The 17,792-nt window shown below is 38.1% G+C and overlaps 1 protein-coding gene across 2 annotated transcripts in view; it reads left to right on the top strand.

Annotated features, from left to right (window-relative positions):
* Window positions 1-2,801: 2,801 nt before the first annotated feature.
* Window positions 2,802-17,792, top strand: part of LOC122521467 (disintegrin and metalloproteinase domain-containing protein 10-like) — a 119,267-nt gene continuing 104,276 nt past the window's right edge. Inside the window, exons 1-3 of one of the 2 annotated variants that reach the window (XM_043642231.1) lie at window positions 2,802-3,275; window positions 3,359-3,360; window positions 9,401-11,414. In XM_043642231.1, coding sequence (XP_043498166.1) covers window positions 11,324-11,414 — 91 coding nt within the window. In that variant the 5' untranslated portion in view covers window positions 2,802-3,275; window positions 3,359-3,360; window positions 9,401-11,323. The remainder of the gene's footprint in view (window positions 3,276-3,358; window positions 3,361-9,400; window positions 11,415-17,792) is intronic. The other variant, XM_043642230.1, reaches the window with a different exon arrangement.

A 17,792-nucleotide genomic window follows, 5' to 3' on the forward strand; every position in this document is an offset into this window, starting at 1 on the left:
ATAAGGTTACTTGTCCTGATAGTCGAGGACGATTTACATTTGCTCATAACGATATATACCAATATGTATTTCTATCTTATAATTGTTAAATATTAAAATATTAAATCATATTATTTTAAGCACCTAAATATGACTTTCTCGTCCCGGTAACCTGGAACCTTGGGCTTATTTATAATAATGCATGAATATCTTATATATGTACGTGTATGTAAGTAAAAAATATAACTTGTTCTGCTTGTTACGTGTAATCGACTCGAACGGAAAAAACATTGTCTCGATTAGTTAACTTTTATTCTTCCTGTCCGCAGACATATATTTCGTTTGGAACTTTCAAACAAAAATATGGACAACGTTATTAATAATTCCTTTCAAAACTTTCATCCGACTCGCTTTAGCTTGTCCAGTTATTTTTGTTTCCTAATTTTTTTTCTCCGTTTATTATTTTTGTTTCTTATTCATATTTTTATTATATTTTTTATTTTTTTCTTTACCTTTCGAAATGAAAAATTCCTCGATCCTTTATCAATGTATTCTCAACATATTTGTCGAGCTCTTTCGAGTTACATACACACACACACACACACACATACACACTAGTCTTACTTCAATACGTTTGCTATTATTAAACTTTTTATTCCGAATGGCGTATGAATACAATGTTGAAGTGTTAAACACTCGTGCGCGAGGAGCGTATATATTTGTATAGAAAATGATTGGTCAAGTACGAATAGTTTATCGAGTATTGTAATTCTGTCAGTATGTCAGTATCGTGTAGTCAATGTATTGTGTCTATGGCAAACAAATTATATTTGTTTCTATAATTTATTACCTAGTAAGCTTTCAGAAAACAGCTTATTAATTACACAAAAATTAAAAACTTATATTTAGCAACGAAAAAGTAGATTACATTGCTTCTAAAATTTGTGGATGATACTAATTGAAAGAAAAATAATTACAAATAAATTTATACTTGGTCTTTATTCATAAGGGAATTAATTAAAATATTATATAATTAAATCATCGATCATCGAGAAAGAATAAAACTTTCTTCAAATTTCTGACCTTTTCGCTATTATCTATATACTTTTTTGTTACTTGTACTTGCATAAAATAATAAAAAAATGTGCATAATGAGAGAGAGAGAAGGAAAGAAAAATTACGATATTTTAAAAAAAATTCATAACACAAGAAATCTGATTTCACGGAACGATTAAGCAGGCAGGAGAGCGTCACGGCGTTAAATAGATTTCACGGGATGTACCTCTATTATACTATGTTATAATGCGAAGGAAAATGTTGCGAAAAAATACAACAAACAATAATATTTTGTATTAATAATTATTCGATCTAATCGACACGGTTATTATCTCGATCGTTAATTTTAGGATCGCTCGTAGAATGTAAATTGATTTTTTTCTGCATAATTACTTTATTTAACAAGAATTCGCAGTAATTAATGAAATTTTGAACAGTTGGTTTTTAATTGTAGACGTTTAGATCTTTGGCTAGTGGTCAGAGGAACAAATGATTGACAAATAATGAGAACGCTCGAGGAAATTTGACGGAAAACGCAGTTAACGAGCGCGCTCCTCCAACTTCCTTCTCCCGGACTCACTCTCGAGAACGTCCGAAACGAAATTTGATTGTACTTCCAGTTCGTACTTCGAACGAGATCGACGACGTGCGCGAAATCGACGAAAGGTACGCCGAACTAGAGAGAGTACTCGCTGCTACTTCGCGAAATGAAAAATTTTCCTCTGTGTTTCTGTATAAGAGTCGAAATCATTTTATTGCCACTTCCGTGCGCTTTTCTCCGGATATTAGAAGAAAACGTGTATATCTATATATAGATATATCTAGAATTGCGTACGTGATACTTGTATTTTTCGCAAAAGATAGGAAAAAGTTGATCGCGTGAAACAACCTTCTCACGTTTATCGACGTAACGATAAGAAGAAGAAATAAAAAAAAAAAGAAAAATAAAAACCAAACCTATTACTCCGTTCTTTTTTAACGCCGGTAGGAGAAAACGATACGGTAAAAGGACTCGTTATAAGTGACAGTGAAAGACAGGAGAGACGACAAAAACCGTATAATACACTTTGAACGTAAAAAAATTTGCTAGTAAAAAAGAAGACAATTTCTCTCGAACATTTACTTCGGAATGTACATCAAAAAAACTTCAATTCTATCCGTCTACCTTAGTTCTTATAACTCGTCATCGATAAACGCTACCCACCATCAGTATATTTTTCTATTAACATACTATTTTTTCACCAAACAATCAATATTTCCTAGAAAAATCCGAAAGAAAGAATATCTGGGAAAAAGAATTTATCCGAGTCTATTTCTTTCTCTCTCTCTCTTTGAAAAAGAACATTTTTTTTCTTTTTTTCCTCATTTACACATAAAACACATACACATATATATATACATATACATACGTACGTATATATATACAGAGAATTAGATCTGCATCTTGGAAATATAATGTAAATGATCAAAGGAATCCATATACGTATTTCGTTATACTTGGTAGGAAAGTCTGGTGCTTAGCAGCACGTAGGGAAAGCAACCGATAGGGGGTAGTAGTGGTAGCAGTGATGGGTGGCGTTCTTCCGCCTCCCTTGTCCTCCCCTTCTAAAGGGGTTGAAGTGGTAGTGCGAGGGTGGGTGCGAGGGGGTTGGCGCGAGGAGAGACGCTTCGTCGGGTTTGTTGCATACCACTGGCACTCCTATACTCTCTTATACCTCGGTGGCCTAGGCGCCACTAGCGCCACCACACTAGTTCCGGCTCGATTTCAAACTATAGAACCGTTCGCGACTGTTAGTGCGCCGTGCGCGCTCCGAGGGAAAAGACGTGTGTGTTCGTTCTCTCCGTACGGGAAAGCATTACTTTTTTCGCTTTCGAAAAACTCATTGACCTTTTACACGTGACGTAATTCGAAGCTCGGTGTTCTCGCGATTATACTTTTTGCTCTCGTCTTTTTCTTTCATCGATTTATTTTATTTTACCTAAACAAAACGGAATAAACATTGAGAAATATAGATAGACGGTTATTTTTTACTTTTATGACAGATCACAATTTTTTCTCTTATTTTCTATTCTCTCGTATTTGATTCGTCGAAACATTTGGTAAAAGACAAAGAAAATAAATATCGATGGCTCTTTTGTGAACGTGAGAAGAGTATATTTTTTTGGTGATGTTTCTCTTTCGAAAAGCCGAGAGAACGAGAGGAGGCTCGAACAGCTGAATTCTTCGTCTCTATACTTTGGTAAGTACCACTGTGAAAATTTGATACAAAAATTGTCTCGTATTCTTTTACATAAAACAATGCGTGCCGGCGATGTTCGTTAGCAGTCGCGTTTCGTTTGTCAAAAAGATATCGAAGAAATCGAAGTAACGAGCGATGGAACGTCGTTTGATCTTTTGGAAGAAAAAAAAAAAAAAGGAGAAAATAAAATGTTGCGTAACGTTTCCCGCCCTTTTCCAACCCCCATCGGAAATTTGTACTTTGCGTTAATATTAATCTTTTGTAATTGCGAACAAAAATGATTACGTTTACGAGAGAAACTATTTCGCTATTTGAGATATAAATCGTTCCCTTGCGTTCCCGTTTAATATCGAGCGAGTTCTAAACGAGATACGACGTGGAAATTGTCCGCGATAACTCGCCACACCATAATTCCTGGGATAACGAGAGTTGGCTCGCGGCTCGCAAAAGAAAAAAGAAAGTAAGAATAAAAAGAGGAAGAAAGAAAAGGGGAGAAAAAAAAGAAGCAACGTGGTCGATAATCTCGCGTGATCTTCGAAAGAAACCCTGACGTATGTGTGCACGCACCGCAAAACGAAATTGAAGAAGATTGTACGATGAGAATATTGACGTTTACTTTTTCTCTCTCGCGTGTGCGCTCGTTAGCTCCCCTAATTTCGATCCGCGACATGTTTTTCATCGGAAAGTCGACTACTCGTTGAACCCAAAGCGACTCTCATCGATCATTTAGAAAATGACGTCCAAAGTTGAGCTGAATACGTCAACTGTAGCTACATAAAGAAGGAGAAAGACAGAAAGAGAGATAGACAGACAGACAGAGTAGGTCAACACATGATAGAAAATCACGACGAGGTTTGATATCCCAAGTTAATATCTTATTCAAGAGGAAATTGTAGGTAAAGTCAGATTGGCTTCCCCCTGTCGTCCCATCGTCCACCTCGTTCAAAGCTGTTTCTCATTTTTGTTATCGGCAAAAAGGGCTCTCTCCCTCGTCGATCATCTTCAAAGTCACGTGCTTAACCTGTCGCGTGTTTTCGATCGTCGCCTACCGTTATACTATGCACCGGTCGCAAAGAAGCCTTCGTTTTGGTCAAATTGTAACACGCGAAGATTCTATCGCGTTAATTTATACAAGTGACTTCATCGAAAATATTTAAATGGGTAATAAGATCGTGGTAGATGCGATATCTCGACAAAATATATCAAATAAATCGCGAAAGTTCTTACGAAAAATATCAAATATAGTTTACTCCACTTTGGTAGATAACTTTTGGAAGATGAAAAATGTAAATATATATTTGTATGTATACCATGGCCCGGCATCTTTCTAAAGATCAATCTTCTTTCCTTCCTTCTTCTACTTTATTCTTGTTTATTCAGTATAGCTTGCGAATACACGAGAGAGGTCCAAAATTTTCTCGGATGACGTGACTTTCGTAAGCGCCGGCTCGAGAGAGTGGTGGAGCCAACAGGTGGACGTAGAGTCGGCCCATTAAAACCCACCGTCCTTGTAAACGGCGCGCTATCGACGATATCGTTATCGAATCATCGAATTAGTGCCCACGTAATATCCCTTCTACGACGAACGACGCAAATCCATTTCGATTATCATCTCGCCGAATGTCTTTCTTCGGATATCCAACAAAAATCGATCGAATATCGTTCTCTCTTGTAACATTAATAATAATGATTATTTTTTAATATTAATTAAAAGTCCTTTGAAAAGAAACAAGAAATAACGTCGATTATTTGCTTCGATAATTTCTCCGAAAGTTTTCTAATCGAAATTCGTTAGCTATCTCTCGTAGATGGTAAAAGAAAGAGAAGACAAGGCAATTGGTCGTCTGAAATCGTGGCAACGAATCGGCCTACCGGTCACGTACGAACAGACAACATTCGTTTAAAATCTACGATCGTTCTATCTCAAACGGCGATACAAAATTCTGGTCTCTTCTCTCCCCTAATTGAATTCGTTGCGGGCGATACGCGAGACCACTATCTTCTCTAACGGTAGTGGCTCTTTCCTCGCAATCTTATTCCCTTTTCTTCCTTCCCACGAACTCTTTTTGAGCTTCGTTCGGTTTCTCTTACAAAGTGTGCAGTCATACACACACACACACACACGCTTACGTAGCACATAGAGAGAAACATACATAAAACAGACAAATACACGCATATACACGTACGGATAAATTCGGTTCTCGGGAGTTTATTTTCCATCCGGTTCGCTTCACGACAAGACAGAAACGATGTCTTTTTCCTACAGGTGGCCGAATCTTTCTTGAGCATGCCTTCTACAAATAACTTCTCAAATCTTTTATATTTGCCTTGTTACCTTATTTGATAACGAAGGAAATAGAGCAAGAACTAAAGACAAATAAAGAATGCGAATATTCCATTGTCTTATTCGCTCTACGTTTTTCTGATAATATAGTATATATTATTATTAATCATTTCTCTTTGATATATTTTCTATAAATAACTCTCGAAACCATTCATATTTCCGACTATTTTTGATAGTCAAGAAATCAAATAGAAAGAAAAAAACAAACACGGAGAACGAATTCGATTCAATGGTTATATTTGGTTTCCGATATTTAAAAAAAAAAAAAAAAAAAAAAAAATACAGGAAAAATAAACAATGAAATGATCGCGATAACAATATATCTCTCGAAAATCTTATAAATAATTTTTATTCCAACGTACTAAAGCGTAACAGCCCACAAAAATGAAATGCAACTATTACTCGCTATTTTATATCATTTCCAATTGCCGACGTATTACACTTCCATTGTTCGGTACTTTTATTTTCACGAGAGTAATAATGATTCGAGCGCGAATTTGAACGCGGACAAAATCGAAGAGGGATGGATCTCTTACTACTTTTCCTGTAATCTCGGGAAAGAAAAAAGGTAGAAAAAAAAAACAAAAAAACAAGGAAAAGTAATAAAAAGGGCAATCCGCGAGCAGGGGGAGACAGACACGCGCGGTTCGCGTGGCACGCTTTCGACACCGTTGGATTTTCGTTACTGCAAGCGACTGCAATTTTGTCCTACCTCTCTCTCTCTCTCTCTCTCTCTCTCTTTATCTCCATCTCTTTCGGCAGATGCAAAACGGTGCAAATACGGGGCAAATACGGGGCAAATACGGGGCGTACGGTCGAACAGCAGGGTTTATTACGTCGCCGTTTATACGCGATGCGCGTTCGCCGGAAGTGAGCTTTGCGACGGCCGAATACAACGGGGGACTATGTGTTTTCCTCTTTGCTTTTCGGTTCTACTATCACCGAGAGAGAGAGAGAAAGAATCTAACTCGTTACATGCAATTTCATCGGTCCCATTCTGTCCTTTAAAACGTACTATTGTTTAAAAGGTTCCGTTTAAAATTTCTTCAATTTTAACAACCGTTTTGTTGCCAAAAAAAACAAGAAATCAAATTATTGTCTCTATAGATATTTTACTTTCTTTTTTTTTGTCCCCCTACAGAAAAAAGGGATCATTGGTTTTACGAACGATTCGAATCGTCCATACATATTTTATATTTTTCTTTCTCTCTCTCTCTCTCTCTCTCTCTGTCTCTCTTTTTTTGTATTTTTTTTAGTTCTCGTTAGAAAAAAATCATTGGTTTTTACAGCCAGGGATAAAATTGTTCGTAGATATTTTATTTATTTTTGTATTTTTGTTTTTTCTTTTTTTTGTTTGATATCCTTTTCCGACGAGAAAAAAAAAATAAAAAAAGAGAAAAGTAAAAGTCGATAATCATTTCATCAACTATCTCGGAAAATTTGCGTACATATATTTTCTACACAATAACGAATTGATTAATTCGGATATCGATCAATATCATGCAAGCGAAGCGTTCAACGATAAAGCGACTTCGTCAGCCTCGTTAGATTTAAAGAGGCGTATAATCGTATTTCGAGTCGAATTCACAATTTTCTCTGCTGAAAGATAAGCATATAACACGGGTAATTTTGAAATTGAAGAGTGTAGGGAGAGTACTTTTTTATTATTTTATCGTTAGTTTATTTGTGCGGTACTATAACATAAAGTAAAAAAGAAATGAATAAAATTAGGTATCACACGAGAAATGTAAATTTACGCATAACGAATGAACATTTTGGGAGAGTACGATCGGAAAGAATGAATTCGTTAAAATGAGAGAAGTACTCACTTCTGTATCTACACGCGTATTACCAAAGGTGTCCGTCATGATGCAGTCGCTTGACTATGTGTAGCTCGTAATAAACGAATGGGAGAGTAACGATGAAATTGCCAAATTTGCATAGGCGATCAATAAAAGCGTCCAACGTTCAAACCAAAAGAGTGAAAGAGAGAGAGAGAGAGAGAGAGAGAGAGAGAGAGAGAGGCCCAACGTCGGCCCGGTCTTTTAATGGAGACGAGTATAACATCGAAGATAAACGAACGATGATTTTACCCTGTAATCGCTCATACGTGTTTTACACGTGTTTTTGACAGCTTTTCAAATCGTTTCTTTATTCTACTTTTAACTATGTTCTCTTATTTTCTTTTGGCAAACGAGATAGTTACATATCAAGAAATAAAAAAATAAAATGACATAGTTTTGATAGATAATCGTTGATATTTACTATAGTGCGCGTACTACATGCTTTAAAAGGTCGAAATAATCGAGATAACGAACGTCGTCCCTCGAAAATTGCTAATTAATAAAAATGAATAGAGGCGAGTAAGCAGGGCTCGTATTAATTGGAGACCCGAGAGATACGAGAAGGTTATACGTAATCGGTGTTCGTAGATTACGGGCTCGCGTCGTTTAACGGACGACGGTTAGAATGGTCCTGCCGGGAGGAGAAGGGGATTGTTGGTTGGTCGTGTACGTTGATATCGTTATTCGATGGAGAATTATCGGAAAGAGGGCTTTTGTTATACAACGAGAGCCAACGTTGCTGTGCCTAATTTGCATAACGGAGATATTAATTAGCTCGAGGGACGATGCTCGCGAACAACGCTAGCATGATAAATAAAACTCTCTCTCTCTCTCTCTGTCTTTTACGTACAGATACCCACCACCGCCGACTCTGACACAAATCGACCAATCGCAAATATTTTTCAACGTTTAACACGTACAAGAAAATAAAATTATACGAAGAATTAGTCGTCCGTCGTTTACGTGCTTGCAGGTAAAATCATGCGACCATTACGAATTCCAAAAACGTTCGTTTTTTTCATCGAGATACGCAATACCCCGCCGAACGAATACGAATTTGTATTCCTTTCTTTCATTTTCTGGTTTTTTTTTTTCTATTTTTTTTTCTTTTTTTTATGAAATCGATAGCGAAATAAAAAAAAAGAAAAAGGGTTTAAAGCTTAAAAGTTGTATAGCTTTATCTTTGGCTCACGATTCGAATTTTCTCGTTAGATATTTCGTTCGGTCGAACGATTTTCCTCCTTTCTCGGATATGTTTCGTTTCGGTCAAGTAGACTTTTTAAGAAAACACATCGTAGATTTTGCAGTCGTGCGATCGCTCTTTCTCGTCCCTTTTCCACCCTTTTTTTCCCCGACACTCGCAATCGGTCGAACGATCGGGCGGAAAACTCGAATGCATCCTGGCACATCGCGATACGTGACTCATACGTAATTCTAAGCGTCAGGGTATACCGTTGGGAAACATTTGAAAAAAGATGAAAACGCGAGTGACGGACGTGTACGTCAAAATCGTTTCCAATCCATCTACCTATCCTATCCTATCCTATCCCATCCCATCCTATCCTCCTCTATTCTATTCACGTTATTTTCTTTCTTCATCTAAAATTTAACCGGAAGTTTGCCATTTAACCCTACGTTAAATTTAGATCCCGATTCGAGATCAACGAACAGTATTCCGTTTCGCGTCGCGTCGCCTCGGGACTTTTCCCCTCGAAAAACTCGATAAAATTATTCTTTCATTACTCAAATCGGAAGATAAAAGAAAGAAAAATATCAAAGTACATTCGCACGATCCAAAATTTGTCGCGGGAAGAACTCGTTAGTGCTCGACGCGTGTTCGCGTACGAGACATGCGTTTTGTTCTCGTTGAAATATTTGTTTTCACTCTCTCTCTTTTTCATCTTTTTCTATCTTTATCTTTATTTCTATCTCCACAGCACACCGAACACCAGCGGGCATCGCGAACGAAAAAAAGGGTTGCTGTTGCTGCGAGGGAGGGAGGAAGGAAGGAAGAAAGACGCGTTGGTTATTTTAAAAAGCAAGAATTCGCAATACAAACGCATCAAGAATCGAACGAAGAACGAGGAAAAGAAGCTCGAGGGCAAATAATCTCTTTGACGCGAATGATTTCTTTTGGTAGTGGCAACAGAAGTCCGTTGATTCGAACGTAATTTCGTCTTGGCTTTAATACGTTGACAAGATTCGACGACAGAGAAACGAGAGAAAATATATATATATATATGTAATACCTAAGGTCTCGCCTTTAATAAGCGAATCCCACGAGAAATTAACGGGCACCTATGAATCAGGAACGTGGGATCAGCGAGTAATAGTGGTCGTTGTAGCTCCTGATCCCAAGGAACGAGATTACCTTCTACGAGGATACGTTCTCCTTGACCAACGACGACGACGACGACGACGATGACGATAGATGGAATCGGACCCGGATATCTAATATAACGATTTCGAATCCAAAAATTCGATAAGGAAGAACATTTGGATTTCTCGGAAAGCATGTCACGTTTTTTAAGAATTCGCGCTAAAATGCGCCACAAATGACGTAGAGATCGACAATTTTGTGGTGGTCATTGTTACTACTACTACTACTATTACTAATATTCTCTCTCTCTCTCTCTTCCTCCGTTCCCAATGAGCAAGAAGATCGAAGGTAAAATCCGTGGACGAGAGAAACGATGGGTCGAGGAGGCTGGTGGAGGGGGGAGAGAATACATAGGCACCGCGACTAGAGCTCGTAGAAATTCGAGCACGGAGAGCCACGTAAAACCACGTCATGGCGCTCTGACGTTTCCGTGACAGGACTCGGAAATGGCGATGCTCTGAGGATAGCACGTTGAGAGAGAGAGAGAGAGAGAGAGAATATATATATACGCGTGCTCAACTATGTGCGATCGCCATCGCGCCGGAAACGTTGCTGCCGCTGCCGCTGCTGTTGCTGCTGCTCCTACTCGTGAGTAGCTCTGATCCTCGGGATAGCAGTAAACGTCCGGGTCTGTTCGGACCGATTATCGTACCTGCAGACAATTATACGAGAGTCCTCGAGTGATTACGGGACGAGCGAGGGTGTTTTCGGAGTGATAGGACTTAGGAGAATATACGTAACAAGAAAGAACAGCAAAGAACGGTGTTTCGAGGAAGAGAAATATATATATTTATTTGACGAATAATACAAGTGGATTGACGAAGAGGAAAATAAAACTAAAGAGGGATCGAAAGAAATTTCGATTTGCTGAAAGGTGTTTTCACATCGGATAGCTAGCAGTAGTTAATATCCGTTAGCGATGATATCTACCGATCGAAGCTTCAATATTACTAGTTTGAAGAATAGTAAATACGTAGTAAGCACGGTATGACTAATCGGACAATCAGCTTTACCGCTTGCCGAGTAGGAGTCGGTGGTTCGTGCACGGTCGTCGGATCGTCGCGATCTCAACGCGTTCGTCGTGTATGCCTCCTGAAATAGTAATAGCAGCAGCAGCAGCAGCAGCAGCAACGGCAGCGGCATTAGTAGTGGTTACTTCTTCGTCCGGACAACGACAACTACGCCGACGAGGACGACGACGACGACGACGACGAAGGTGGCGAAGAAAGAGAAGGAGAAAGTGGGCGGTTACGAGAAACCTCCTGAAAGGGAGCTTGTTCCTGTAGATAGGAGAAGGAAAGAGAAGAAGAAGAAGAGTAGCGAAACTCTGTTACAGCGCGTTGGAAGAAGAACGGAACAACGGTGGGAGACAACGCTCGTGAAAAGGGTTGAAGGAGGAGGAGGAAAGGGCGGAGTATACGAGGGTGGCCACGAGGGAAAGGGACTTGAACGCAGAGAAGTTTCCGTCTGTCCGAAGTGGATGGGGGTGAAAATGTTCCGAGTGTTGCTGGCATGTGTCTGGCTGGTTGCCGGCAGCCCGTTACATCCCTGGCCGCTAATACCCCAAAGAGGTAAGTGCACCGGGTCTGTCTGTCTATCTATCCGTATGTATATGTGTATATATATATACATACGTATCTTCGTTCTACTCGTAATTTCTTACATCATCGTGCTCCATTCTCTCTTCGTCCTTCCTCTACCGTTTTTATTCCTCTTATCCTATTTTCGCTCCTGTTTTTCATATGCTAAGTAGGTAGATAGATAGTTGGAGTATAGATAAGCGAAAGAACACGATTATGCACACGCACGAAGAAGGGACGATCTTTTGTTTGCCGAAGCAAACGAGATAGGTATCATCGTCCTATCCTTTCTTTCATTCTCTTTCTATCAAATACCCTCGGTTAAGATAGTCGGTAAAGTAACGTAAAAATATTACCGCGATACGCGCGATCTTTCTTCTTTTTTTGAATTTATCTAGATTAGCAATACTATATAGATTAACCTTCGAGAAAATGAAAAATGTATCGATGATAAAATGATCGATAATGATAGATATACCAGAGTTACGGTTAATTGTATTTCGGGGAATAAGAAACAAAAGGAAAAACAAATTTGACATAGAATGACTACGAGAAAGGAGTAGCAGTAGCATGGAAAAAAGAATGCACGCGCGGACCGTCGCTCAAGGGAAAAATCGAGCAACGTCCTACCAGCGTTGAGATAGAAGAAACGGCTTGGATCGCGTGAAGAGAGAGAGAGAGAGAGAGAGGAAGAGTAAAATGATAAAAAGAGAGATAGAGATAAAGAATGCTCGCATAGTCGTTCTGTTCTCCTTTCCTCTCGTCTCTTGTGGCATTAAAAGGTAGCAGCAACGCAGTAGTAGCAGGAGCAGCAGCAGCAGCAGCAGCAGAGAGTCTCCTATCTAACGACTCTTTTCCTTCCCCGTCATTTCCTCCTTTGTCGAAGCGCACGACGCTGACAACTGTGCTTACTCGTGACTCCGGCGTTTCTTTGAACCATTTCGCGGTCGTGTGCCATGCTCCCCCCCCTCCTTTACACTCTTACCTTTACACTTCTTGGTATTCATATCAGACTCTCCCTCTCTTTCTTTCTTTCCCTTCACCCTGGCTACTAACACACACACACATACTCATACATTCATACACGCAAACAAATGCACTGACACGAGAGACGAAGAAGACTTAGCCTTTGACAGAGACGCGCCTCAGCTTTCTTTCTCGCTTCTATTATTTCTTCTTCTTCTTCTTTTCTTCTTTTCTCTTTTTTACAGAGTAGTACGCCAACAAAACGGACTTATTTCTTTTCAAACTCGTATTCGCGAAATGTATTTCTCTCTCTCTCTCTCTCTGTTTCTCTTAAAACTCGTCGATTTGAAATTCGCTCGAGAGAAGCCGCGAGATATATTCTCCGTGTTGCATCATTGGATATAACCAACGAGAAATTTCTAAAAGCAAGGAAGCAAGAGTGAGAGATAGAGAGGAATAGGTCAAATTGGACGAATCCCAAAGCAAGGTTCGTTAAAATCGACTTTTTTATATTTTCTCGTAGAAGAAGAACAGATTACTCGGTCTTTTTTCGATACAAGTTAATTGGTCGGTCGACTATCATCCTTTAAACCACAAAATCAAATTCTATTTCGTGCACGCATTCGATTCAGCAGATTCATCGAAGCGGAGGAATCCGAACTTTGAGAATAGTTTCGCAACCCTTTCAAAGATTACTCTTTTTTTCTTCTTCTTCTTCTTCTATTTTTCGATCGATCGAACTGGCTAATAATGGTCGACTTTCTTGTCAAGTATTCAACGATATACCTCGAGAAATATTAACGATATAGCTTAATGGATAGCCCGGAAGTTTATACTAACTTTTCTTTTCTTTATCCTTAGGTATTGTATCGACTTCGATGAGAAAAAATAAGGCAAAAAGAAAGAAAAAAAGATAGATATTTTGCGAGAGAGAGAGAGAGAGAGAGAAAGAGGAAAAAGGAGAGTGGAAATAGACTCACAGACGGTAGTCGTTTGCAACGGAGTTTTATGGTCGATGGAAAGGCTGTAATTTAAAGTGCTCTGTAATAAAAGTAGCAAATGATAAAGAAAGAAAAAGTATCCTGTGAATGAAGTAGTAGTAGGGTGTGGGGGAGGGGGGAGAAGGGATTAAAAGAAGAAGAAGAAGAAGAAGAAGAAGAAGAAGAAGAAAAAAGAACGAGCCAAAGAAAAAAAGTCATTTCGTTCGGTATCGTTTCTTTCATTAGTTGTACGTACGAGAACGCGTTATCTTTAAGCGTTCATTTCGAAATTTCTTTCCTTGATGTATATTTTTCCTGTTTTTTTTCTTTTTGTAACGTAGCTCAACCCCTTCTCTCTTTTTTTTCCCTTACTTTTTCTTCCATCTACCTACCATCGTCCACGCATTCTCTCGACTTCCTTGCTTATGAAAGGCGATAACGAAGGTAGAAAAAAAAGTCGGCATACGTAATCCTACGCCGAGCGAGGAAGGAAAGAAGAAGGAAGAAAAAAATGCGAATTCCCTTCCGTTACGTGACTTTCAAAAGTATCGAGAAAGAGAAAGAGAGAGAGAGAGAAAATAAAGGTAAAACCACGACTAGCCCGTAAAACTTGCCATTCGCGATGCCTGTCGTGCGTGAGACTACGATAAGATCACCCTTTCTCGTTTGCTCGCGGTAAAATGGAAAGTCGACAAATCATTTCTATTTTATTTCTCGGGAGAACAATCAAATCCGAAAGGAAAATGGTCGAGACTAACGTTAAACGTATACACTATTAGCTAAAAGTTTTTAAATCGTAACGTAAATTCAGAGATAAGAATAAAAACAGGATATTTTAAAGAAATAATTAATGTGCCTTAAATATGATTTACTTTGTTTTTTATCATTTTTTGTTTTTTTCTATCAACGAATAAGTATTTTTCTTGAAATTTTCTTTCACCATGGAATACTTTTACTTTGAACGAAAGACTAAATTATTCCGCGCATCTTGGCCAATAGTTTTTTGAATATAGATAATTCTTGGAATAATAATAATAATAATAATAATAATAATAATAATAATAATATAAGCGGAAAGTGTTTTTGTTGGAAAGGATTATCGATTTTACGTCTGTCCCTTCGTTCTCTACTTAATTCGAACAAAACGCGAGGAAAAAAAAGAAGAAAGAATAGGGATAAATAAAGGGAATGGGAATAGTGTAAACGAGGTAGAGAAGGGTTGAGAGGGAACTTGACAGAGAGTCACGGGAGTCTAAAATAGAGAGGCGGAGGAGGTCACGCTCGATTTCGCAAACGCGCCGCTCGCATTATTATGTGGCTGCGCTCGCGTAATCGCGGTTCCATTTCCGGAATTAGTCCATCAGGATTCAACGTCGCGTGAGGACAACCAATTCGAGCTACCATTACTTTCGTCCTGCCCCATGCGCGTGTATAACTATGTTCCTGTCTTTGTGCCTGTAAAGTACAACACGTTGAAGTCTTGTAGAAAACGAAGATGAGAAAAGGTTAAAAAAGGAAAAAACAATTCCGCTAAGTTGAAAGGCTTTCGTGAGCAAACTATGAGACGAGCTTAAATGATTGTTTTGCGCTAGTTGTTTAGATTGATTTCGTTCCTTTTCTATTATTTTACTTTACTCTTGTCTACTTTCTTTATTTGTTAATTTATCGAAATAGGAGTGAGCGCGATCATCGCGAAAACCTACGGAAAATTAAATTCAATTTTGGCAATCGTTTCGATAAAATTTCCCACGGTTCTCTCGAGTATGCCAAGCAATTGCAATTTAGAACTGCAAACGGACAATTTCATTGTGTTTCGTGAATGAAAGAGAGAGAGAGAGAGAGAGCGAGAAAGGGAGCAATAATGTGTCGCCGAGTAGAACCGGTCCAACTCTAGTTCGACCTGGACCATGTCTCAAAAGAGCAACTCATGCAGCAATCCCTTGTTGAAGACAAAGGACGAAATTAACAGTCGAGACCATAGCTGTTTCTACGTTTCAAATGAATATCAGTTGCTCTTCTTAATATTGCTTGACGTCCCCCCTGGATGACGACGATCATTTGCTCCCCATACGCGTCGACTTTGTATCTAACTTCAACCAAATATTCCACCATTGCCACTATATTTCTTTTAATTTATTTTATCTCTAGAAAAATAACAATATTGTCATTTTCCATATGCCCAGACTACTACATTTTCATCTATTTTATCAATATTATTTATTTATTCTTTACCATCCGTTTGACATATTTTTATTCAATCGGTTTTGATTCGCGAATAAATATATATATTGTCGAATATAAACAATGAAATGCAATAAAATGACCTATGTAAAATAATGGAAGCACATATTCGAGTTTATTGACTGGATTCGTAAAAAAGTGTCGTTTTAACGTAATACAAATGATAGCATAATATAATACTACACATATAATAATTTGATTCTGTATCTTTTAATCCTTGAAAAGTATAATACTTTTCTCTCTCTCTCTCTCTCTCTCTCTCGATAGTCCAACGTATGCTTAGGTGGACAAAAGCTAAGAGCCATTTAATCCTGTCTTTTGTCACCGTTTCGTCGACTTTCTCTAATGCACTTTAATTAAAAAAGCAACGGTTTATCCTTAAGCGCCAGGAAGGGTAGGATTCGTCGTGGTGGCAGGCAGCCTCAATCTCGTACAGAGAAGAGAGAATTTTCCAAGTCTGACGCGAGAGGAGAGATCGATGAGCTTAAAACCCTTAAATCGTCCCAAGGCCCGCATCCGCGAGTGAGCTCTCACTCGCATTTACGATCGCTTGGGGTTACGAAATAAAGCGAACCGTGTCTAAACTGAAAGCCGAAGTAATAAACGAGCGCAACGTACTTCTTGCTATCGCTATATTCTCTCTCTCTCTCTCTCTCTCCTTCTTTTTACTTTCCGCCTTTGACCCTTTCAATCCTGATTTACGAGACTTTACGATTCGTTCGAATTCCTAATGCCTAATACGAAATATTGTTTAATCGGTTAACTGCGAAATTAATTTGAGTAAACAAAATTAAACGTCAATTAGTATAGACGGATAGGAAAAATGCTTCGTTTTTATTCTATACGCGATTAATTATTCATCGATTTAAAAGCTTATTGCTATTGAAAATCGAACAAGAAAAATTCTTAATAAACCGTTTAATTCGTAAAAATTAAACGCGAAATAATAATTTGGAGAAATTCGGGTTGATTTGATTTAATGCAAGGTAAATTAAATTCATTAAAATTATATTGCTGTATCGGTGATAGCGCGACTGTTAAATATTATTAACGATATCTATTTATTACTTTGCGATATTATTTCGAATATTTCATAGATTTTTTTTTTGTCCATTTTAATATGCGCAAAACATATGTGTAGATATTATATAATATTTCCTGGTAAATGAAATTAATTAATTAATTAAATAAAGGTAAGCGCTCGTATTATCGATTTTCAAATTGACTCTGTAACAGATTTGAAAGAAGAATGATATTGCATATCTATGCGAGAAAAAAGATCTAATATTATCCAAAGACATAGTCGTATTCGTATTCTTCTTTTCAAGGGAATCATCGAGTGGAAAAGCAATAAGGTTTAAACCGAAGCGAGAATAGAATGTCGAAAAATCTACTTCCCATTCTTCTATACTATTCCATTCCTATCTTCATCTTTTTATACCATAAAGGAAAAAGAAAGAGAGGTGGTGTACTCTCTCGTTCGAAAGAGAAAACGACTCGACCACGAATGTACCTTGAGAAACTCTTCGATGGCATCGTAAAAGACTCAAGTGAATGCTCACACGTGTGTTGTATGAATGTACCTTGGTGAAAAATCAGACACGGGAATAAATTCAGGATCATTTTCAAGGACGACACCTTGAAAATTGTCATCCTCTCTTTTCCCATGTGTGCCATACGAGACGGTACTCGATCTCAACGTACATATGAATATGCAATTTTATATGCAACGACCTTCTTAGGAGTCTCGATATCATCTCACCTTTCACCTTTCCTACACCTACCCCTCCTCTCTATCCTTTTTCTCTATCTTTCTACGATATTCCACCGTGATCGTTCTATATACCTTTTTAGAGGATCGTTACATTTTCAGAGAATCTTCATAGCTTCCTATGAAAAGCTCAATATGATCTTTTACACGAAGCTTCTTTCGCGTATGTACAGTCTCCTACAGAAATATTCCTATCCACTCTTACGGTAAATGTTAAATAACTTATATTTATTTACGACGCAAAGTTTCAAGATTCTTTTACACGAAAACGCGTTTTAGAATTATTATATTTTCAAATCAATTCGATTGCGAAAGAACATTTTATTGTTAAAGAAATATCATTTTACGTAAACGATATAGAAAAGTAGTCTCGCAGGAGTAGTTGCATCTACGCAAGATATAATAAAAATA

Source organism: Polistes fuscatus, unplaced genomic scaffold (assembly GCF_010416935.1).
Source record: "Polistes fuscatus isolate 324 unplaced genomic scaffold, CU_Pfus_HIC Scaffold4, whole genome shotgun sequence".
Taxonomy (NCBI): Eukaryota; Metazoa; Arthropoda; class Insecta; order Hymenoptera; family Vespidae; genus Polistes; species Polistes fuscatus.